This window comes from Protomyctophum bolini, assembly GCF_963924005.1.
Source record: "Protomyctophum bolini genome assembly, chromosome: 10".
NCBI lineage: Eukaryota > Metazoa > Chordata > Actinopteri > Myctophiformes > Myctophidae > Protomyctophum > Protomyctophum bolini.
The window spans coordinates 27,680,218-27,705,912 of record NC_137871.1 but is presented as its reverse complement, the minus strand read 5'-3'; the positions used below and the strand labels follow the sequence as shown (position 1 = coordinate 27,705,912).

General features: G+C 43.7%; 1 protein-coding gene across 2 annotated transcripts in view; it reads right to left on the bottom strand.

The window, feature by feature from the left end:
* The window catches only part of kdrl (kinase insert domain receptor like), a 70,870-nt gene that overhangs the window by 5,523 nt on the left and 39,652 nt on the right, over positions 1 to 25,695 (bottom strand). For both annotated transcript variants that reach the window (XM_080774320.1, XM_080774321.1), the window contains exons 18-29: positions 24,301 to 24,405; positions 22,103 to 22,216; positions 21,545 to 21,633; positions 20,839 to 20,992; positions 18,171 to 18,268; positions 17,092 to 17,214; positions 15,924 to 16,035; positions 13,679 to 13,778; positions 6,087 to 6,192; positions 3,175 to 3,302; positions 2,337 to 2,415; positions 1,778 to 1,872 (exon numbers count right to left, since the gene is read on the bottom strand). In XM_080774320.1, the coding sequence (XP_080630446.1) occupies positions 1,778 to 1,872; positions 2,337 to 2,415; positions 3,175 to 3,302; positions 6,087 to 6,192; positions 13,679 to 13,778; positions 15,924 to 16,035; positions 17,092 to 17,214; positions 18,171 to 18,268; positions 20,839 to 20,992; positions 21,545 to 21,633; positions 22,103 to 22,216; positions 24,301 to 24,405 (1,303 nt within the window). The remainder of the gene's footprint in view (positions 1 to 1,777; positions 1,873 to 2,336; positions 2,416 to 3,174; positions 3,303 to 6,086; positions 6,193 to 13,678; positions 13,779 to 15,923; positions 16,036 to 17,091; positions 17,215 to 18,170; positions 18,269 to 20,838; positions 20,993 to 21,544; positions 21,634 to 22,102; positions 22,217 to 24,300; positions 24,406 to 25,695) is intronic.

Below are 25,695 nucleotides of genomic sequence, written 5' to 3'. Positions count from 1 at the left end.
GGCCGCCGGGTGAACTACAGAGACTCCGCCTTGAGCCATCTAGCCTTATATGTCTATGTGTTTATCCCCCTTTTTATCTCGCTCCTCCTTTATGATGATTGCCTGTTTTTGGCTATATAGAAGTGTATATTTGTACGTCTCTAAATGTTATGAGGAATTGAAAACGGTGGACCCTCTTGTAAACAAGTGTAATGCTTCATGGTGTCGTCCACTCACAGTTAACAGTCTTTGTATTGAGTTGTGCTTGAGATGTACTGTAACTCTGCAAACTGTTAATAAATACTTCAATCCATCAATCAATCAAACCGTGCCTACTTGAAAATGTTGTATCAAGAAGACAGAAGGAAACAATGTCAAAGGAAAGTTCCATGAAATATGGGACTACTTTTATTTGTATATTAAAGGATGGTTGCATTAACAATTTGTAATTGTAATCCATTACAGATGATATAATCACTATTGTCAACAACAGAATGTTGGAGGAGTGTTGTCCATTTGGGGTAGTTTTTGACTGCTAGTCGTGTTTTGTTTTTTTGATAGTTTTTTCTTGTCTTTTTCTTGTGTATTTTGCATGCTTAATTGTAACATCATTAAAAGACTTTGACAAAAAAAAGAAGACAAGAAACACCACGTGGGGCTGTGGGGGGGCTGTGGGGGGGGCTGAGTGTGACGTTGTGCGCAACTATGTTTTTAATCAAACCAAGATCTCTTGGTCAATTTACTGGGTTCAAAGAACACCATTAATCATGTTCCGTAAGACAATATCAAACTTCCTCGCCGTTGTTTATGTGTTCCCTTACAGACAATTTTGTTTTCACATTTTATGTTTGTGTCGGTTGTCGTGGGGGGATTGGCTTTGTTTCCATCAACTTGACACACATTTGGTGTGGATTTAGATATTTGCAATGTTTAATTTCCACGTTAAACCACTTTATTTCTGGAATCATTCGAACATCCATAAGTCTTTAATAGACGCTTTGAGTATCCGTCTTGGAGCGCTAGCCCAGCGTCATGATGTCAGAAGGTCTCTAGACTGTAATTACTGGGTCCAGGGGTATGACCTTGCCGATTAACCCTGCCACTTGGCTGCAGCAAACTCAGTATCTGCTTTTAAAGTAAAGGATTTCCAGTCAACGTGATTTGTTTTTTTCTCTCTTCAGAGACTAAATCCTAAGATAACACCATATAATGTATCAAATGCCTTTTTTGTCCTTATTTATGTACAGCATTATGTTATCTACTGTATTATCTCATCACGGACAGCAGAACAAGGCATTGGGACCAGCCGAGAGCTAGAAGGAGTTCAAACGTCATGGCAGACATCTCAATCAGGACAAAACAGCCTTGACATAAACAAAAGAGTTTATGTGTGTGCTCTAAAAAAGCCCTAGCCTCAAGTCACACTTCCACTACGCTTTTGTCCTCAATCCTTTGGTTTGTCACCTTGGGGTAAATCCCTCCCTCTTCCCCTTTGTGTCACAGTTTCTCTTGCGTGGTTTCTTTGGACAAAAGAGAAAACTGGCCATTGAAGTTTTTTTGGGGGGGGGGTGAAAGGGACTATGTGTATGTGCTCTAGTGTGTGTGTGTGTGTGTGTGTGTGTGTGTGTGTGTGTGTGTGTGTGTGACAGTTATAATGTCTACATTCCAGCACGGTGGGAGGGTTTCCAGGGCCGTATGGGACAGCTAGCCGTTGGCAGCCTCTTCTCTTACACTGTGCATGTTTTTATGATGTCACTCAGCGTAGCTAATGGAAGGGATTTCATGTTACTGTACTCACGCCAGAGCCATGATGCTGAGGGGCCGGCCTGCAAATGACTCAAACCTCTTCATATCGTCCGAGGACAGGCCCATTCCACTGTCTGAATGACCCCCCTGTTCAGGTAGGTAGAGAGAGAGAGAGAGAGAGAGAGAGAGAGAGAGAGAGAGAGAGAGAGAGAGAGAGTTAGACTGTACAGTCGATGATTATGTCCATGGAACAATTCCAGATCCAGTTCCAGAACAGATTTGGCTCAAACAAGGGGTTTAAATTGGAGTGCCCATTACTCCTCCTTACCCTCCTTCAAAACCGCTCTAAAAGAGAACCTACAGGTGGCTGCAATTTGTACCGGGCCCCTGTAAAAAGTCTAAGCTTATCAACGTAAATGACCCCCCCCGGCCACCCCACCACCTGTTTACTGTACATATCAATCAATCAATCAAGGAATATTTGTGAATTCTGTTTTAAGGTACATTTTCCACTTAAAACTCAGCTAACACATGAATCACATTGTAATGTTCAAGGACAGTTTTAGTCTGCTGCTCTCTGAGTGAATGAATAGTCAGCATAAATATCTTACCCCATGATTCTCATTTGTCCCATTCTCCATGGTAACTTCATCAAATGTTTTTACACTGGCCGGGCGGATCTTTATGTTCCTGATGAGAAAATATTCACATAGTTTAAGACCCCAAAAATCATCCAAAATGTACTTTTTGAGAAAATCCCAGGCTTAACTCTCATGGCGGATCGGTTCGCAAGATCAAAAGCGATACAAGCCAGAACCTAATGAAACAGATGAACAACTGCCGCATAGCATGCGTGAAATTGTTTGAGGCTTAATTCAATTTTACTTATTGAAATGTCTAAAGTGACTGTTTACTTCAGCTTAAGGGATAGCTATCATTACCACATTTCAACGCCTTCTCAATAAACACCTTTCAAGGACCTGTGAAAATCCGAGAGCTCAACAAATATTATTGTAAGTGGACATAAATCTTCGAAGCAGGGTCAATGGTTTGGGGGGGAAATTCCTTGCTGAGGCCACAATGCAACCAGCTCTCTCGGCCATCAGGCTGCTGATGTGTGTATTTCTTATCGCAAACCAATCAGGCTGCTCATTGTCCTGAAGGCAGACCTGAATGTTTACCTTGTAGACTGTAGAGTATGGTCCTGGGCGCCACATGAAGTATATACGTACGTTATATACGCTGTATTTTGGATATTGTTCAGAGTAAACAGCTGATTTGGACATGCACTGGCACTAACCATACATAAATGGGTTGAAGAACGATCTTTAAACTAAGGCACTTGTTCCCTCCCTTTGAATATAGCATACCACTTTCACAGCCCTTACATACCGGATTTCGGTTCTGTTCTGTTCAAATACATATGATTTTGTATGCATTTGCTCTCACCAGGTGCTCCCCGAGTCACTGTGAGAGACGGGCCGCGTGGGGGTCTCCTCTGACTGCACAGCGGTGCACGGGTCTCCTCCTGCCTTGGTCAGCAGCGCTGTGTTGATGGGAATGTAATGCTTCCCTTCCTGAGCGCACCAAAGAAACACAATTTAACGTTAATGTTGTTGTAAAAGCAGCCTCATGGCAGCATGATGGCAAATGCATGTGATGAATTTGTGAAACTCGGAGGACATTTTCATGTGTGACGCTGTCTGCATGCTATCCAAACATTCAGTACCCACAGGCCGTGGCAAGCGGCCAAGGAAACTACGGTTGTGCCTAATAAATCGTGCGTGGAATGTACAGGCCGGCGAGGTGATGATGCTGCTAGAGACAACCTTACCGATGACCCCCATAAAGGACTGATTCTTAGACCAGCCTTAATTCCTGCGCTGTAACAGAATGGAGAATTAACGGAGAGCTCTTTCTGTCCAATCAGGATAGTTTCCCATGAGGATTGCTTTCACAAAGTAATTTGTAATGCATACACGCCGTCGTTTTATGTTGATGCAATGTCTGGCCTCGACTTAATCTCTTATTACCTTGCAGAATCTGCACCGCCATCTAGTCTAATGTAACTCCTCTGTTGGTTTGCCTGTCGGCCGGGCTAGTCTCTGCACTAATGTACTACCTGGACAAAAGCCTACTCTCTTTTGTAGTCGGAAGTGGGAGCATATCTATAGCTTTGTGAGAGACTCTCTAGTCTTCAGCATGTGAATGAAAATTATCCTGCTCATGTTGGGGATGTGGCCAATGTTCTGTCATCAGCAATAGATGCTGTTAAACTCCCTTTCTTTCAATTTCCATCCTTCTTTCGCAATTCACGAATGTGATTCTTAAAAACATATTTTACAGGGAAAACTCACAGTGTCTCTCTCTCATTAATTTATGGTCATCTTTCACTCTGAAACTCTGTATGTTTTGGGGAGGTGACGAGGAGCTTAAAAAAACACGTGACTGGATGATTAGATTATGTTAGGAGGACAAACATAATATTTCATATACATAAAGAAGATTCACTATTAACACACCATAAATAACAGAGACAGTCTCCAAGATTAAAAAGCCATTTGTATTATTGTACCAGGAGAACCTTACAAAATCTACAAACTTCTCCCAGGCCAAGTGATATTGTGTCACATTAGCAATTCATGTTTTCCCATGACTGGTTCCTCCGACGAGGCTGCCTGGTGCCTTGTCAAGGTATAGTTGCCAAGTGATTGTATTGTTGAGTGTCAACTTCCCTTTGCAGTTTACTGTAAGCACCCCCCTGGGCTGGACTCTATGCTGCATCTTCTTCAGACCGCAGCACTTAACTCAGGCACGGAGCTTCCTGAACGCTTGCAACGAGTGTGACTCACTGCTCGGTGACTAATTTCATTGTTAAAAGTGGTTTTGTTAAGGCCACTGGAGACCTCAGTTATGCGTTTGATATGGTCGTGGGGTTATTGTCTACTACTCGATATCTACATTAGCGGATTCTGAATCTTAATTATTCACCGTTTTCAAACCCTGTACATTTATTGACTTGGGAGAGCGGGTCAATGAATATACACCAAATCTTGTGACCAAAAATAGTCGATCTACATGTTGCATGGTTTACATTAATTTGATTTTAAAACCTTATAAGTCCACTATAAAGTCAGCTTTTCTGCTTCACCCAGCAGCTGCTCAACTGGTTATGATGAGAGCTTGGAGGGAGGCAGTTAGGGGTCGTGTCTTGCTCAGAGACACTTCAACACGTAGACCAGGGCCGGGAGGCCAATGGTCGAGGCACGGCCGCTCACCCTAGAGTCGGGTTCTGCTTGACCTTTCTTCCAGTTAAGGGGGAGTTTTTCCGATACCACTGTCGCAAAATTGCTTGCTCAGGGTGGGATCTCTGTCGGTTCTCTGCTCTACATACAAAGTGTCTTGACTCTTGAGACAACTTGTTGTGATTTGACACTATGAATGAAATTAATTGAATTGACCCCCTAATTACCAGATGGCATCTCTACCCAATAAGCTACAGACGCTATAGGGTGAGCTTGTAGATCTTCTATTCTCTCTGGAGCTGTTGCCCCCCGTGATCACGACTACGGATAAGCAGTTGAAGATGAATGGATGGATGAAAAAGTAGTGTGTAACCAGCATTGGCTACAATGGTATGGCTCACTGTTTCCCAAACAGTGGGTCGGGACCCATTTATGGGTCGTGGATCCATTTTCGTGGGTTGTGAGTGAATATCCCTATATTTTTGCTTCAGCCATCCTCTTCCGGTGGGGCGCCTATATGTTAGTCCACATGTAGGCCAATGTTCACACGTTCTGAATGCTCCTGCCGACAGATTCCATACTAGCACAGCTCGGAATATGTTCTTGAGAGATTAGCCAGCTCTCAACATGCCGCAAAGCGACACTTTTTGAGCTTGTAGCTCTGCCATTTTCACTGGTTTGGGTACCGGGCAAACATCTAATTTCCCTTTTGGGTCTTGAGCTAAAAGGTTTGGGAACCACTGGTTTATCTCCTATCAGAGCTCAGGCCTTTAGACAGGATAACTTCAACACTGTTTTTGTTGAAATAATGGCATGTCTAACACTAGATTCATTTAATAAATGTTCTTCCATTTGGCAATAGAGTAACTGCAGGAAGAATTGGTATGCAGCACGCAAGCATGCAGAAACCTTCATTTGACATTCTGCAAATGAAGCAGTAGTTCAGACTGAAGTCACACATGCATACGTTGCCCAGCTGATTGTTCCATTCCCTAATCACATTCAAACAAGTCAATGCCGTTGTCTTTTTTTTATTTTTTAACTCCGACTGATTGGCGTAAGACTAAAACCAAGTCTTTCACTAAATGGACTGAAGTGTTGCAAGTGTGAGGGTACCTGTTGCACGCTGGCCTGAAGCAGGTCTCCCAGCCTCTCCACCAGCTCTGTGAAGGTGGGTCTCTCCAGTGGCTCTCCCTGCCAGCAGTCCAGCATGGTCTGATATCTAAAAGAAGAAAAAACAATAGAGGACTCGCATTACTCAGGTGGTCACACCAGAATCTGTGCAAAGCTACATCAGTGGCGTTTCCAGGAATTACATTTTGGGCAGGCAAGAATTACATTTTGGACAGGCAAGATGTGTTACTTGTCGTCTCCCCGCGCACAATCATAGCACTAAAGGTTTTCAAAGAGATATACCTGCCAGACGAGTAGTATACAAAGGCTGAAAGGCTCGCATTTACATTCCAATGGGTGATTGAGGGTCGCGCTCTACCGTGACGGCCAATCAGCTGTCCATTAATATTTCTCATGTCTTGTGTTTGTCCTCTTTTTTTCTCATTGTATGGATTTTGGCCAGGCCAGAAATGGATTTGGACAGGCGGACGCCTGCCTTCGCCTTATTGTAGATACGCCTCTGAGCTACATCTCACCCATTTAGCCAAGGTTTCACGATGTTACTTTTCATTTATTTTTCTTTTAGGTTTTAGGACCACAATTACACCCACACAACCTGAACTTTGAACATCCAGTGGATTTTCTGTGGTCTGGGGTTTTCTCTGTGTGTTCTGAAGACTTTTGAGCTGCAATGAAAACAGGCAAAATCCGGTGACATCTGCTGGCAAATTCTTATCTAATTTAACATTTGTCAAGTTGGTCACGTGGCCAAAAGCGGTGGACAGAAACTGGTCTACATGTTCTGTTGCCCCAACAGGGGCAGAAACAAGGCCACAACCACGCTATTTACACACACTACAACTCGCTTACAATTCGCAAACCTGGCAACACTGCCCTGTGTTCATGCTGTTGTCAGAGGCCCGCCCCCGGCTCACACGTCACTATTTTCTCCGTCTCTCAGCTCGCAATCGGCAGCCATCTTGCTTTTTATTTATATGGGCGAGTGGCAATTTAATGCAAATAAATTAATTATAGGTCCAGCAAGCAAATCATGATGGTCTGTAGGTCACAATAACATTCCGATTTTAGGTTTTGTGTTTTGTATGACATTTTGGCCAGTAGTTTTATATCTATCTCAGCTTTTGCCTGATAGCACACATGCTAACAGTGCTGACCACAACGTTAGCAGCATTTGATGACAGCTTGCCATAGCAACGTACAGTGTGCGCAGACCTAACGTGAGCTTCTGGGACAGAAACTTGCGTTTTCATGACAGCAGCAGCTGCTGCAGCAGCTATTTTTTAGCCCTTCAAGTGTCTTATTTACTCTGCAAATAATACTTTTATGAAACATTCCTACACGGAACACGGAATCACTGCTGCCCCAACACGGTCAGAAACAAGCCCAACCAGCCCACAAACAAGCCCTTTAAACCACGCTACTTACATACACTACAACTCGCTTACAATTCGCAAACCTGGCAACACTGCCTGCCTCTTACGTCACCAGCTCTGTTACACTCACTGCTTGCAGCAGCAGCACTCGCTGGGACTCGGAGCTGGGTCTGCAGGCGACCGTGTGTGTGCGTGCGTGCATGTGTGTGTGTGTGTGTGTGTGTGTGTGTGTGTGTGTGAATGAATAAGGCGCTTATATCGCTTTTGCTCAGTGGATGGGACATTTACATTAAAAGCTATCGGATGGACGCGTGGATAACGGCATGGTTGTGTGCACTCGGACGGAAAGGTTCCATATAGCTTCCATGCTAGCTGCTTCAGACACAGGGGAGGGGAGGGAGATTGCCCGCCTCACGGGACTCCTGTGCGAAATAGCGCTTATGCAACAATTACCCAAAAAACAACACCTCAACTCAATGTCATTGTGAATAAGAATTTCGAGCGAAAATATAATTTTTGGAAGGACACTTTCACCCAGTATGAAGCGAAATGTGGAAGCCGTGTGTGTCACGTGACCTATATAATCCTGTAACGCCGTGCATTATGTGCTTGCGTGCGCATTTCCCAAATCTCAGTCATTTATCCACACATCGCTCTGTGTGTGTGTGTGTGTGTGTATCACTACATTAGTTGCCTGTTCAAAACTAAACTACACTTTATGAAATCATTGTTGCAGCCTACACACATATATTCTGGCCCATTCAGAACACATTTCCCAAATCTCTGATTTATCCACACATCGCTCTCTGTGTGTGTGTGTGTGTGTGTGTGTGTGTGTGTGTGTGTGTGTGTGTGTGTGTCGCGTCGCCCTCCAGCTGCAATTGCGAGTGTGCGCTGTGTGCAGGGCACACTACTGAGTTTAAAAACACAGCTGAAACATGAAGTGGACTCTGTCAACTCCTGACAATTCCTTCTTCCCATATTGCGCTGCAACGACACTGGGATGAGCCCGGCGAAGCCGGGCGAAATTCTAGTGTCATATATGGGAGTTGTGGACTCTTACCTCACAGTCCACAGGCAAATCAGAGCACTTAATTGTTTGAGCCAGAAAACCCCCAACCACAGAAAATCGACTGAATGTTAAAAGTTCAGGTTTTTTGTGTGCGATTGAGCTCAGAAAACCTAAAGAAAATAAGAACAATTACAAAAACTTTTTTGTAATGTCACGATCCCTTTAATTTCTTCGTTTGGAATCACAATAAGAATATTTAATATAGCTGCTGTAACAAGGCAATACAACTACAAAAATATGTTTACATTTGCATGTATCTTGCTATACTAGCATTTAATTGCTTCTCTGTGTGAATTTATCTATAGCTCATACTTTACTTAGAACAGTACTGGACCACCATGTAACACATCTTGTTATATTACAAGAGCAGAGTGAAAAATCATCCGCAAAGTTAAAGGAGCACTTTGACTAGTGACCACTTGTGTCAGTAGACATGCCCTTAACAGATGGAAAATGCGCGTGCATGCACGCATGCAGGCACGCACACATGCACACCCACACCCACACACACACACACTCTACCTCCATGTGGTCCGCCGTGATCTACAATATACCTATACATTCCGCTGTCCATTTTCCACACATTCGGAGCCTCCAGGGCTGTATCTGATTCCCTTCTGGTGCCGGTGTGAACGTTAGGTGCACACGAGGCCCTCCTCAAGGCCTCTGACAAGCTGTCAGCGTCTCCGCCCATGTGGGAAGACTCAAAGAGCCGCTGCGCGAGTTTCCATTGCAGTGGCCTGTAATGGCCTCATGTCTCACGTCGTGGAGGAATTCAGAAACGGATCACCGCTGCGGCTGCCGGCCCGTTTAAATCAAACCCCTCTCAGCATGTTGGTGATTGGAACCCGTCCCTATCCTGTTTCTTCTGCAACAAGGCCCCCCCCCCCAACCATCCACCCCCTCCTCCAAATCCAGAACACTACGGAAATAGAGCCAGGTGCCCATTAAGCCCATTATGTTTCCATCATTGGCACCAGAATCAGTCAATTCAGTTTTAGAGAGAATTACAGTAAGGAGCAGGTGGTCCATTACAGTCTGGATTGACTTCACCCCCGCCCCGATGGCGTTGGTGTTTCTCTTCAGCCAGACCTTAAAGCCGAGGAGACTTTCAGAGCTGTCATGTTGGGCTGCAGGAAGCCGAGTGAGCGGCTGCAGTGTAATTCCCATGTAAATGAGCAGTGGTGGAAAAAATATTCAAATGTTTTACTTAAAACCTCTACCTGCTAGGATTAATGAATACATTCGCTGTAATTCATGCCAGGATTTCCCCCCGTTTTACCCTTATTTTGTGGAGCCAAAACCCGCGACCGGATGTTACAAATGTTACTTACACTGTGTGTGTTGTCGCATTCACTTCGGTCTACCGCTCGAAAATGAGAAAGCCTGATCGTGACGATTACAGCGTTGGCTACCGGCCGAGGAATAAACCTTGTTTTGATCAGAAATGCCATCTGGGACGAGGAATTGGAGATAAAGGTGATCGAAAGAAACAGATTCAAGATGGCACGCCCCATTGCTATTGACAACATCACCTACCAACCCACTGCTAATGTAAGTAGCATTATGACTTGATAGATCATAAGCACTGTAAAAGACCAATTGCTGTACATCTACGGCAATGGCGCCAAGCGTGGTATTTATTAATTGCCGTAGATCTATGGAAATAGCGTTAAATGTGTTAAGTAAAAGTAGCAATACTGCAATGTAAAAATACCCTGTTACAAGCTAAAGTCTGGATAATCCAAACTTACTTGAGTAAAAGCACCAAAAGTATATAAAGTATGCAGAATCTCCCATTTCACAAGTTTTCAAAAAGTATAAAATCAAATGTATAAAAATCTTTTTTAAATGGCAGATCTGCAATTTTCCAATTGTCAAAATTCACACAGTGAAACAGTAGGGCTTAAGTGGGTAATGTATGTTTTTTAATAATAATAAAAAAGTAACTAAGGTTTTCAAATAATTATAGTGAAGTAAAAGTATAATATTTGCCTCTGAAAGTAGAAGACTAGTAAAAAATACCTAAAAAAATGGTACTCAAGTACAGTACTTGAGTAAATGTACTTAGTTCCATTCCACCCCTGCTAATGAGCAGCCTTGGCCAGGTGGAAGTGCTCCTCACAGTGACAGGATGTCCAGAGCATGATCATAGCAGACCTCCTCAACGTATCAGTGACTGGGGATGTGTTTAAAACACGCTTCCTGTCTGCCGCATAATGAGAATAAATTGACGGCCCCCAAACCCTCCCCCATACACCCCCATCACCTCCCTTTCCAGTCTTCAGGGAGTATAACGCCGTGGCTGTGGTGGGGCCATTGTAGGATCCCATATAGGAGGTGGACAGTAGTTGGGCAAGTGTAGAAGGTCAGGAAGGGAAGTGTGTGTGTGTGTGTGTGTGTGTGTGTGTGTGTGTGTGTGTGTGTGTGTGTGTGTGTGTGTGCAATGTTTTTCTTCCATTCCTGCCTGTTGAGAAAGCATCCTTCAAATTCCTCTGCCATGCATCAGGCCAGATGGATGGTAAAAGCCACTGGGGGGTCTTCCAGCCAATCAACAGGTCACATTCCTGATGAGCTGGTGCAGTGGTGGCACAGATTTACAGCTAAAGCGTCGCCTGCTATGCACCGTCCAGCTCTTTTTCAGCATCCATGTAATAGGGGTCAGGGTGAGGGTCGAGGTTTCACGACAGTATGTATGTATGGAGCCAGGCTTACAAACACCTGGGAGACCAGAGGATTTATGCCTGCTTTGAATGGTGCATTATGTTAGCTCTGTATTCCATTGAACCGCTTAAACCCCATTGTACTCTGTTGACTGGGCTCCGCCGGGGCCCTGCGCATGGTAGGGATGGGACGATAATCGCTTACCGTGATAGTCTGTTTACTGGGCTCCGCCGGGGCCCTGCGCATGGTAGGGATGGGACGATAATCGCTTACCATGATGACATTTTTAAAAACGACCACAACAATTGTATCGCAGATATTGTAATTTACTGTGAAATTGTTCTCCGTCTTATAAGGAGGAATTAGCTTTTGTTGAGCTGCAAATTCAGTCCTACTTAAACCCTCTGTACTTGATAAAACAGACCTTTAAAGACGCTATTCCACACTACACAAATTGATTTGGCAAAAATATAAAATAAATATAAAATAAAAGATCTACAAGCTCACAGCGTGTTGCACAGTTATTTTTGCAGAGCCTTCCCCCCAGAATAGGGATGGTTCAAGTGGTTTAACAAAAGTGTTAAGCATATTTTGGGATACCGCGATAATATCGTTAATCGCTATTATTTTTGCCACAATAATCGTGACATGTAATCTTCTTACCGTCGCATCCCTATGGTCCTTCCACTTGTCCCCCCTCTACAATAGCCCATCTACAAGTCTCATAACAGAGACGCTAGGGTTCATGTGGTTAAAATGTTGTCAGCGGCTCTCATCTTGGTTTGTAATTAGAGGCAGCTTTCAGAGGCCTAAGCATGTTGAAAGTATGTTATCTGGCATGTCTATCTTCACACCCTCAACGTGCTGCTTTGAAGCGGCATGCGAGTAGCAGAGGATCTACGAGAGAGGTTCTTGGCACCGTGGTCGACGGGACAGGATCTGCGGGTTTCTGCGTTTGTTTACTTTTGAAGACTGCGTTAAGTTCTGGATCGGATTTTCCTGGTCACGTACCAAACTGTGCTGTCTCCCTCGCTTAAGGTTGACAAATCCATTCCGTTGGGCTCCGCTTGGCGCAAGGTCCTTTAAGAATCTGGAACTCTCGGTGCAACGTTATACAGCCTTAATCGTCTCAAAACATATACGGCACTTGGGAGCTTGACAACACGGTCCATATTCAAATTAAAACCACCCTGCATATTCCAAGTATATCCTGTAAGTCTTATTATAGCATATTAGACAGAAGCTTAAGGGTAGATTACAGGAAGTGTGATCACGGGGTTTAAATTGGGAGCAGGCTTTTAAAATCTCAGAGAGATGTGTGTATTGGACGGCACAGACACAGCGCCTGCTCTGTGCTGCTGATCTGGGTCTTGGGTCTCGGGCTTCACCATAGACTGACTGACAGCACTATTACCAAAGGAGGTGACCCTCCACTCCTCCACAGGTATTCTTTTACAGCCGCCACTCACTGCCCAACAGGGAAGAGACCATATCCAGCTTCTGGCTCTCTCCTCACAAGGGGTCCGTCCATTCTGACCCAAAACGCTGCCTTTAATGTAGGGCTCAGTTTAAAAGGCAGAGGCCGTCCGTGTCAATCTGAAAATGAATACGATGTTCAAGCCCCACCACCCCAGAGCCAATCAGAAGCTCATGTTTCCTTTGCAAACATTCAGGGGGGACAATTACCCGTTGATTTTTATCAGGCGCTGCTGGCCATTCAGAGGTTTAAAAAACAGATAGGATGCCCTCCTCTCAGTTGCTGACTTTACATTCTTGGTCTGTGTTCCCACAGTTGCGCTACTGTATGCCGTATTGAAGTGGACTCGGCCCCAGACTTTTTTTTTTCTCCCTGGAAAAACGTCTGGGTTTCCGAGGCTAGTCTCTAGTCAGATAAATCAGGGGCCATGTAGGACACCGGCAGTGGTGGAAAAAGTACTCAATTGTTTTACTTAAGTAAAAGTACCAATACTGCAATTTAGAACTATTTCGTTACAAGTAAGGCCTCACTCACACCTTTCGATCTAGCATACAACATTGATGCATGCTATAGATGTAAGCAAGATGTAAGTGTCATGGCCGCCCCAATGCATTTCCAATGGAAGTCACATGGTTTGATGCAAACATTTGTTTGCATCAAACAAATGTTTGCATCAAACCATGTGACTTCCATTGGAAATGCATTGGGGCAAGATGTATCACACCCTTTGTATACAACAAGTATGCATCAGTCTGTTGCGAAGGTGTGAGTGAGGCCTTAAAGTACTGAATTGAAATTGTACTTGAGTAAAAGTACAAAAGTATCGGCATCAAAATGTACTTAAAGTACTAAAAGTAAAAGTACTCATAGTTCAAAATGTGTAGAAAATCTATTGAAAATAGCCGATCTACAAGCTCACAATGCGTCGCAACGCGAGCGCTAGAGTGTAATAATAATAATAATAAGTGTAGGTGATTTGGACCCTTACATTTCGGAGGAAGAGTATTCTGGAGCCCTCATCCTGGTACCTTCTTTCAGCCTACAGCAAAAGTCTTCATCGATTTGGAGGCCCGGGTATGGAGAGGCACCTGGGAGAGGAAAACGATAAAAAGTGAACTAGTATCGCATGATTCATTGTGCCTCACAGAGCATGACTGCATGCACGGCACTCAGTTTAGTAATGCTGTTCAGAGATACCGCATTATCCATCACCACAATCTTATGAGTCAGGGTATAGTTTAAATTAAAAAGTCTGGCGGGGGACCTTTATTTTAAATCTGCCAATAAAAACATAATCATAATCTAATATAAATGCGCCCCAGACAGTGAAACTATTGTAGATGTTTTGAAAATCATTGCCCACCACTGCAGTGTTTTCAATAAATGTTTTTGACAAATCAATTCCAAATCAATTCCAAATCAATTCCTAATTCTTCCTCTGGACATACTGTAAGCAGTCGTGTACTGTATTGAGCCAATTCATATCTATACTATCTAATCCTAACTGCTTTTAGTAAAATATTACCCATGCTATGCAATCCATTCCATTCCATTTCTTGATGTATTAAACATTATCTTGTGCTTGGCTGAAATCCCTGACACAATATCTCCCAGGAGTCCCAGCGTCCTCCTCGTGCAGTCTACAGATCCTGCCCCCATGTTTCATAATGTCATAGAAAGTGCTCTCATCTTTTGTTCTTCATCACAGAGCATTTTATTTTCTTTGATCCTTTTGGTTTAGTTTCATCTTTGATCTCTTATCTGCATATTTTGATATATATTCTGAAAACCTCTTTATATAAATGAACCATTTACAGTATATACATAGGACGGTCACACATTTGGTTCACATGCCAATCCCCCCCCTGAACTAGTGTACACTTTTGACCCCAGAACATTATCGGGCTCCAAGACTTGCTCTTTTGCCATTTTTCTTTGTCATTTTGTTTCCTTGTTTGCTGATTTATGTTTCTGTGATCCAGTTTAACACTACCCATATGTGTTCCTGTGATGGAAAATGTCTTGTGCTTAAAAGAAAGTGGAGGAGGAAGAATGACAGAAAGAAAGAAAGGGCGTAGGGGTGATGTCAGTGGTCTTCATGCCTTGAAGAAGTGTGCGGTCAGTGACAACATGGCATGGCAGTGATTCATGCGCTGGCCCCATGCATCAAAAGCAATGCAGTGCACACACCACTGGATCCACATGGACTTCTCTCCTTTTTAACATTGACTTTTTACTGCCGTCTTAATATCTCATGCTATAGAACTGAGATGTGTGGCGGTGGTGAGCTCCGTGCCGCGGTTGGAGAGTCATGGGACGGCCACACAATGCCGTCTAAAAAAGGTTGCAGCGGTTTCACAGCAGGGGTAAACGTTTACATTGATGGGCTGCTCGGCTATACAGCCAGTTTGCATTGCCAGCTGGAAAGAAACAGACGGCTAATAAATGGGAGGTATTCTTTCTTCTTAATGTCCCTTGCCGTGTTCTAAAATTCACAGTCGAACTCCGCTAATGTTTTCGCGCGAGCGGCGCGAAAATAGCTTTCTCAAGCTGACAATGCAAACCTTCTTTGTCCCAGAGGCACAATTACACAGCAGTGGAAGACAGTTATTACGCAGTACATCTGGTGAGGCTCTGTGGCTGGGGGCACCCAGCTAGCCTCTTCTCACTGAACATCCTCGTTTTAAACACTTCTCTATTCTTAGCCAAACACACTCCAGTTACCACTGTACTTGAGCCGCTTTTTTCCATCTGCACCAAATCAATGTGCCGCATTGCTGCGCATTGTAGAGCAGCTAATTTGACCCCCTCAATAGACAAGCTCAGTGGTTGAACTGCTATGCTTTATGACTACATTGTAAATTGTAAATTGACAAACTGGAGGGAAAATGGCTTTGCGATTAGTACTTTTAAAAATGATGAAGTTGTCATTGGCCAAGTTGAAAAGTATTGGCCTGCTGGCAGCTTACACAAGAAATATGACATAATTGACCAAGTAGTTGGGAGATTAGCCGCAGACAGATCATCAATTGAATGCAACATCTCCGCCAAGATATACAAATAATTAGACCATAGAAATCCTAGCATCTCCTCCACACCATGTACACTAATTATGCCCATTCATCTGACTGTTAAATCAGATTATTATGAGAGGTTGTATAATAGAATGAGATTTGAGACCCACTCAAACCCGAGTTCAAATGTGTGGTCAGTGGACGAATGCTCCTACTTACCCAGAGAGAATATCTCCCACATGAGAACTCCAAAAGACCACACGTCACTCTGGGTTGTGTAGATCTTGTCAAAGATGGCCTCGGGAGCCATCCATTTGAGGGGAAGTCTAGCCTGTGTGCAGATACGATATCGAGGTAAGATATCATTTACATCTGTGTAGCTCATCACAAACTCATCATTAATCATTTTGCTGTCACATCTGAGGAGCCTTCTGATTGGGGTTATGTGACATGCTGCTATTTCTTCTGAACTTTCATCAAGAGCTCTTCGTCCGGTCGGTGTTCTGACAAACACAAGTGACACTTTTGTTGGACATTTCCAAGAACCTCTCTGCATTTGCCAAGTCAGCAATAGCAAGATATCTTGCAGGTTCTCTTGAGTGACGGTAATAGGAGTTAAAATCAGTTTTCCCAACCAGTCTAGATGCAGTGGACCCTTTAGTTTAGACTTTAGTGTAGTCATTTGTCTTGTCATTATTATTATTTTATGTTAGAGTCTCCCATGTATTGTACTGTGTTTTTGTATGTATAGTTTTACTACCATTTTTAAGAGCCTGCTCAGGGACTACAGGTGTAAATTAGCTTCTGGCTAACTCTGCACCATTTACATGGATGTGACAAATGTTGATTAATGAGCATTGTCCCTGTCAAAATAAAGAAATACATTTGTATTAATGTTTTGTCTCTTTCTTTAATGTAATGTCTGGTTGTATTGTGGTACTTGAAAAAAAAGGGTGGTTCTATAATTATGCATTGTATATTACAATTGAACAGGTGTGAAATTTCAGAGCGTCAATAAAAATACATTGAGAAAAACAAAATGTTTTCCCGTCTGTGCGAGAACCGGAGGCTCCCCCCCATTGATAATAGAGGGTATGCGCGTGACATCATCGTACCTGGAAGTTATGCGGGAAAACTACTTTCTGGCCTTGACAGCACATTCATCCAAACAGAAAAAGTGTCAGAGTTTGGGAGTTTGGAAGTGCATTTAGAAACAGGTGGTACGGAGGACGGTTGAGTGATTTCCAACGAGCACTTCCAAACTCCAACACTCCATGCTGCTCAATGATTCAGTCTAAATGGGGGGAGGGGGGGCGTGTCCTAATGGGAAAATCATGCATGTGCATACTCTCTATATTTCAACGACTCGCCTAATAAACACACTTACGTCTCCCTTGCGGACATAGTCCGGGTCTTTGTAGATGTCTCTGGCGAGTCCAAAGTCACATATCTTCACAACATTATTCTCAGACAGCAGGATGTTCCTTGCAGCCAAATCACGGTGGATGCACTAATGAGGGGAAGGGGGGGGGGGAGTAGATTTGTGAATAGTCAATGATGTTCAAGTTCATGGTTCCAGAGTAGCAAATATTGTACTTTTTCTCCATGACAATTATTTGAAAACTTTAGTTACTAGTTACTTTGAAGATCTTGATTATTATTATTACAAAACGTACATTAACCACTTAAGCCCTATATACATTTCGGCCAATTGAAAATAGCCGATCTACAAGCTTACAATGCGTCGTGGTGCTACTCTTCGTGGGCTCATAGATCTGCTATTTTCAAAAGATTGTATACATTTTATACATTTGAAAACTTGAGGGAAATGGGACATTCTGTATAATGAGTACTTTCTACTTTTGGCACTTAATAATAATGTACTTTTTCTCAAGTAAATCTTGGACATTCCGGACATTTACTTGTAACAGAGTATTTCTACATTGCAGTATTACTTAAGTAAAAAATGTGAGTACTTTTGTACCACAGAGTGTGGCACCACTGCATGTGAGTAACACATGGTGCAGCCATCAGAGTTATCAGAATAGATCGGATGTCTTCCATATCCAGGTTATCCTATTTTCTCAAATGGCTTATTTAAGAACAATAGCTTCAAACATTAATCACCGGTATCCGGTCGGTCTCCCTAATCTTATGAGTGGGGGGGGGGGGTCTGCTAATTCCCCCACTCAGTGACTTCTCGACCATTTCGGACGTGGGGCGGCTCGCCGGAACCGGCTCAGTTCACACGGGTGTGATTTTCTTTTAAAGATTTGTTTTTGGCTTTTCTGTCTTTAATGATATTGTTTCAAGTGGAGATTGACAGGAAAGAGGGAGAGAGAGAAGGGGAGAGACATGTAGCAAAGGTCGTCATGAACGGGACTCGAACACGCGAGTGACGCGACACCGCTGTCAGGCCAGAGCCTATATGTGGCACTGGCATGGACCACTAGGCCACGTGCTTACTTTGCGTGAAGCCAAGAACTCCATGCCTTTTGCAACTTGAAAACTGTAGCAAATCAAATCCTCCAATGTCAGCACTCTCTTATACAGGTCCTCGTGCTCTGAGAAAAAAAGAAAGAAAGAAGAAACTGTTTTTGAGAAAGTTTTTCACACACGACGATTCATGCATTTAAACCAGAGTACACAAATTAATGTATCTGTAAATGCTTGGACAAAGGGTTCCGTTATAAATGTCTCTGCAAGCCTCCAAGATAAATGCCTGAATACACTAGACCACTGGTTCCCCAACTTCTTAGGTCGAGACCCCTTAAAAAGAAAATGAAACGTTTGCCCGGGACCCAAACTAGTGAAAATAGCACATCTACAAGCTTGCGGTTATGAGCTTATACAGTAGATCTGCTATTTGCACTACTTCTTAAACATTTCTTTAAGTAAATTATTCCAATATTTATCTTATTTTGTTTATAAAATCCTTTTGATAGTATTTAGTTATTTGATGAAATGTTTTTGTAATAGTTGCGATTCATTTTTGTCCGTGACCCAAAGATGGGTCCCGACCCACTGTTTGGGAAACAGAGCGCCACGCCATGGCCTACATGCACTTTGTCACGTAGGTGTGTGTCCCACCTACACTCTCCTGTCTTGAAAACATCCTTTGTCACGTAGGTGTGTCCCACCTACACTCTCCTGTCTTGAAAACATCCTTTGCTCACTGGACATAAAAGAAGAAGAAAAAAAAAAAGATTCCTCCTAATTTTTCAGATGTTGGGTGTGTGAGACCGAGGCGTGCAGATTACGGCCCGGGCCGGCCGGGGGTCTGAAATAAAAGGAACGACTGAAGGCGGGGAGTCCTTCCACTCTGGCAACACCTGAGTAAACAGCCAATCAAACCAGAAATAACACGACGGGGACAACGTGGCCGGCCCGGGCTCAGTGCTCAGTGCTTTGGACCAGACAAACACTCAGGTCAGGAGGCAGGAAATAGACAGAGGCCTCCACGACTCCACCAGACTCCGTGGGGTGACAGTGGCTCCTGCTGCCGTGATTGTACTGCTGGCTGCACCAACAGGAGGAGGAAACCTCCCATCGGACTTGGGCCAGAAAACAATGGGGTGGGGTGGGCTGGGGTGGGGGGACTTAATTCCTGTGCAAGGATGGGTGAGACGGAGGTGAGCGGGGGAAGGGGGAGACAAGGGGAGGAGGGCTGCAGGAGAGAGCAGTGGTGGGAAAAGTACTCAATTGTTTTTTACTCATGTGTAAGTATCAATACTGCAATGCAGAAATGCTCCGTTACAAGTAAAAGTACGGAATTCAAAATTTACTTGAGTAAAAGTGCAAAGGTATTGGTATCAAGCCCGATTTCCACTGCCATGGCCTCACCACTCTACCCCACAAACACCACCTACATGTGCCACCGTTTCCACGACCAGGAATTGGGCTGAGTGGTGGTGTCACAGTGGTACTAAATGAGTGCCTAAAAGTACCATGGTTGTCCAGGGTGGGTCTGAGCTATACAGGCTAAACGGGGACAAACACTTCATAAAGTTGGACACGCTACATTACATTGTTAGGTAAGAAACAATGACCTCCACCTATGTCCTTACATTACAAAGGGGGCAGCGATTCTCTCCAGGAGTGGGGGGGGAGGAGGGGTACTGCGAGTGCAAGGAGGTACCTATCTTACACAATCCCTCCCAGCCCTCTAGGCGGGATCGTGAGGCTAGTGCCAGAGAAATGCGTGAAATAAGCAAAGAAGAAGAGCCACATCCGCCCAACCAAGGACTACTGAAAGAGGACGGGAAGCGAAGACCGTACGGTGGACTCCATTTTTCTCCCTGGAAGGAAAGAAACATATGCGCAATGGCCTATATTATATGCAGCCAACACAGTTCAGCTTCCTTGGTCTCAACTGCACATGTTTCTTCCCTTCCAGGGAGCAACATGGAGTCCACCGTATGGTCTTCGCTTCCCGTCCTCTTTCAATAGTCCTTGGGCCCAACCTGGAAGTGATAGCCCTCCATGTCTGTAGTCTATAGCCTCACTCCAGGCTGTGTAGTAATGCACGGACCATGTTTACTACGCACAACCTCGGATTAATGTTTTATTAGGCTATAGATCTGTACTACGAGCGCAAACACTTTATGGAACCTGCAACATTGTGCAAATGTGCGCTAAATATATATATATATATAATATATATATATGCACACATATATACACTGCAGTGTTTTTATGTGTTTCTTTGAGCATTTGATTTATGTGTTCGTCTGACCATATATCGCTGAGGGCTGCTTTGTGGAGTTTGCTCTGCGTAATATACAGCCGGTATCTCTCCTGTATTTCATCCGCCACATTGTTTCTGTTTGGTTCACTTCCTTTTATTTGCTGCGGATTGCATTCCCAATTTCCCACCTGCACCGAATCGAAATCAAGTGCGATTGGAAGCGAAGCGAAACCCCCCGTTTTTTGGTCGGAGTAGAATGCGTTTCTTTGATGCGCATTAGGATTCGAATGAGGCTTCACACCTGCCAAACGAAGCACACTTTCCGAACAATGTGCAGCAGGATTCGTTTTAATCTCAGTAAAGCTTTCTGGTGTGAATATGACCTTACCCTTTTGAATAGGAAACCATTTAACACTGCCTCAGAGTCACCATAGCTCTTATCTTTACCTTCGTCCTCTTCCTCAGAGTCACAGTAGCTCTTGTCTTCGATGAAGCCCGAGGAGGCGGAGCTTCCGGTGCTCGCCACGCTCTCCAGGCGGCGCTTCATCAGCTCGCTGAGTTCACAGCCCGACCCTGACGACACCGCCTTGCCGTCCTGGCTCTGTCCGCCACAACGCACGCACACGCACGCACACACACACACAATATATCACGGTCAATGAGATGTGAGCCAGCAGCCATAAGCAGGCTCATCATTGTGTCCGCACGTAGACTAATGTGTCTGTCCGTGTCAAGACTTGGCCTAATCTGTGGCAAATTTGAGATTGTTTTTGTTTTTCACGTAACATTATAATCTTCTTATTTTGATTAGGAGAACCAGAATATCAGTCTCCAGACAGACTCTCCTCAGAATATGCATGCCACTGATTTACTATGACTCTATGTATGGACTTCACTAGGACATTGGTTCTCTAACGTTTTACTTGCAAGGACACCCATAACTCACAGATCACAGACCTGTAATTAATGGTTATTTATTTAGGGATAGTTATGTGATTTCGTACGTCCGTGACAAAAATGTCCACCACAAGATGATGACCCCTGGCCATAAGAGAGAGTTTCACTGCACCCGGCCGGCCTTGTTGTTTCCCCACACAGCCGTTCAAATGTTCACTGTTCAGACATCACATGGTAGGATAAAGGAAAGGCAAACCTTGTAGACGACGAAATCAGCTCGCTTGCTTCTCAAGTAGTTGGACAAGTTGCCGTACTTGCAGTACTCCACAATCATCATCAATGGACCTGTGTGTGTGTCATATAAAAGAAAAACTATAAATAACTTGTCTAACTAAGCATGAATATTAAAGACATGCACATTAAATATCAACATTTCCTGTGTAAGTGAGATCCTAGTCGAAGTCTAACCCAGTGGTTCTCAACGTTTTTGGCCCGGAAATGCTTTGGCAATGTCTCGGGACCCCCGCTCCGCCCCCTCCCGACCCCCAATATAAATTGACTGCTACAATAACCTTAATAATAGAGACAATACACCATTAAAAAAATGACTGAAACCAGATATAATCATTAGGGAAGGTGTATGCATGCACTATGTGTACTATATGTAAACTCTTCATTTCCATTTTCCAGCCATTCAGAAAAAAGGGGGGGGTTTTGTTTTTGTTTTTTAAATAATTTGGCGACCCTCCCCCCCCCCCCCCCCCCCTCCCGAGGGGTCGCGACCCACGGGTTGAGAACCCCTGGTGTAACCCACCTCCAGGCTTGGTACAAGCTCCGAGAAGGTTGACCACATTCAGGTGATGGCCAATGTGGATTAGAATCTTCAACTCCGACATCAAGGCTTTGCGCTCATTAGTGGTAGCTCCCCCTGTTATAACGCAGAGACACACAACACACAGTGACATAATGGAAAACACACTCCTTAGCGCAGCAGCGGTTAGTATGTAATTTTAACTCTCCACAAAATCTGACATATATATGTAGTTTTTGATTCAATCTGATATTCATCTTTAAGCCCTTTTGTTTTGTTTAAAGGATCACTCAGAGCTATATGCTCGCATACGGAACGTTTAGAAAAGAAGGAAAATAAGGAACAGATTTCAACTTGCGCATACTGTAAGTAGAGATTTAGGATAGCTTAGAGACGTTTTCCATTCAGCAAAATAAGTTAATCCCGCACGAAAACGTGATACAGATTGTGTGCAAAGATAATGGTATGGAGGGAAATTAGTTAACATGAGAAACACACTTTCTCATACACAAAAAAACAAGCTTTATATTACACGTAAATTACACCTAAAAGTAGGACGCTCATATGGAATTCATATTTGAATAATGGTGCACATTTCTGAAGAATAGAACGTAAACTTTTCTCTTTTCACTCGAATACGAGTTGTGAGCACTATGAGCACCAGAGAGGCTTGTTTTAGCATGCATAACCCATAATGAGTTCATCACATTTGCTATATGAGATGATGTCACCCAGTCACATTTGTGCAAAATGGCTTAACCCATGTTATGCTTTAGCTATTGAAAAATAGCAGCTCTACAAGCTCATAGCGTGGCACTCTATGATCTTGTAGATCTGCTATTTTTGAAAAATCGTGAAAATGTGGTGCAAATCTTTGAATATATATTCTTTCAGAGCGAATGTTTTTAACTCAAATCTTTGCTTCTGGGAGGTCCCTGGAACAACATATTTTCAGATGGTGGTCGGCGACCAAATACACATTTTTGGGGTCCTTGACATGAAATATTGTGCACCACTGACATAGAAACATAGGTATTTCAGAAAACTGTCATGATTTAGAAGACATTTTTAAAATGTCCCTGTCAAAGCAGGGACATTGTGATTAGGGAGCCATGATCAATATGGACATACATGTACGCCTGCTGCTTTCCATTATGTCTGGAGAAAGCCGTCTTTTCTCTGCTGAGTTATGTCGAGGCAGTGAAGGCAGTGAAGGCTGATGAAGGCAGTGAGTGATAGATGCATTTAACCTGTAGACTTCCTTCCTCATCCATACAGAGTTACTTCCTCATCCGTACACCACCAGAGGGTACTTATGGGTCACTCACTAGTCACTAGTTGTACACCATTTGCTTCTACAATAATGAAAGCAATGTGATCTCATGAACCTCAGTCATCACTGGGGATGAGGGGAAGGGGGGGGGGGTATGTCATGTGCTTCACTGTCTTTTAGCTTATTGTGTCCATTTTTACCATTTGTTGTGAATGTTGTGAAAGCTTTTGTAATGTGGCTGTCAATGCTTCTGCAGAAAAATCGAGGCCAGCTGCAGGGGATCACTTGTCCAAACGTATGGACAAAATTGGACATTGATATGTTTGTTATTGCTCAATTTATAACTTTTTTTCCACTTTTGGAACGAGCCATCAGCTGCAGATCTTGGTCAATCTGAGGAATATCATATCTGATTCTGCACGCGCTCATCTTCTCATCAGGGAAGGCAAAGACTTGACCTCTACTTCATCGTGTATGTACTCTGTCAGAACCAGCCACCGCGTGCCTCGCTTTGAACCATTTAATTTAAGCACACATTAATTGCAGGCACATGTGCTGCTCTTGCTAGCATATGCGTCTATCATGTGCAGAACTAAATCCTCTGCTGAAAAGGACAAGGCGAGTTGTTATTCATCTGCCTAGTGTTGTGTTGTTAACACGGGTCCATGTGTTTGAGAGAGGTGGACGTTGCTCATTCACATCTCTGGGATGATATACAGATATGAATAATGAGAGCAAACAGAGGTTTGATGAAAAAGTACCATGGGACATTCTTCAAAATCATTATTCTCTAATTTTGAGGGGGCATTTTAAGCCTTTATTGACAGTGATAACAGAGAGAGATGAAATGTGGACAGAGATTAGGGGCATGACATTCAGCTTAATGGTTGCTCTCGAATCTAAATTTGAAATATTATTGGTACCGTACCTTTCAGCATTTTAACAGCGACCGTCTTGCACGTAGAGAGCTTGTCGATCCCGAAGGCGGAGGCCTCCACTACCTTTCCGAAGGCTCCGTGGCCCAGAGTTTTGCCTGGACAAAGTAAAGAGGAGCATGTTAGTTTCGATGGGATCTCCATGGGAGTCCTGTGCCCCCGGGGGCGGTACTGTAAATCACACTGCATTCCCTGTCAGTCCGGGTTATAGCTCTGTAATTAAAACAACCTGCTGGTGTTCTTCTGACCAATGAACCGCTCCCCTGGGGAATTTATGATCCCATTACCGAAGGATGACAGCGGCAGGTCACTGCAAAGTACGAGCAAAGAACGACTTTGGATAGGGCGACTGACACCCCTCTGTCACATACGACTGAACGGTGGTGTATCTCAGTGGCTCTCAACCTGAGATACTTTTGGGGGATCCCCAGATGATTAGCTCAATGTGAAACATTGTTTTCTCACCTCAACAGTAAACAAAACAACATACAGCATAAGTGTATACAGGGTATCTGCACATTTCTAAAGTGACAATTTAACAACCTTTTTAAACTTTAAAATAAAAGAAATAAGACTACGTCAAAAGCACCTAACCAACCAGTGGCGTGCACAGATAGACACTAGGGGGTGCTAGAGCACCACCTGTCTGTCCTTGCCCTCTGGACAGAAATGTGTCCTTTAAAATAAAATAAAAGCTTCTAACATATATTATTTATGCCCCAAAATCTATAAATCTCACAGTGGCAACCGGCCGGTTGCACAAGGTGCCCTTTTTTCAATTGAGCACCTGCCCCTCTAAATGTCTGTGCACGCCACTGTAACCAACTATACTATAATTAAATGGTAAACATTGGCCAAATTGTAACCTGAGCAAGAGGCAAACAAAATATCCGTTCACCTCGCAATGCGAGGCGCTCTGAGCATGTAAATCGGCATTATAAAATGAAACGTTTAAGAACTCAACACTGTACCAGTGGACTGCTAATGTGCCATACAAAGTGTCATAATAAATCAGTGTCATACATTATCAGAAGAAAATCTGGAGACTGATGTTCAGTAATTGGGTCTTATGATAAAAATAAGAACATTATAATGGTGTGTAAAAACAAAATCTAAACTTTTCCACGGAAATGACCCCTGTGTGCAGTGCTCACCTAGTCTCAGGTACGGACACATGGATGGATGACCCCTAGCTGTGTGCAGTGCTCACCTAGTCTCAGGTACGGACACATGGATGGATGACCCCTAGCTGTGTGCAGTGCTCACCTAGTCTCAGGTACGGACACATGGATGGATGACCCCTAGCTGTGTGCAGTGCTCACCTAGTCTCAGGTACGGACACATGGATGGATGACCCCTAGCTGTGTGCAGTGCTCACCTAGTCTCAG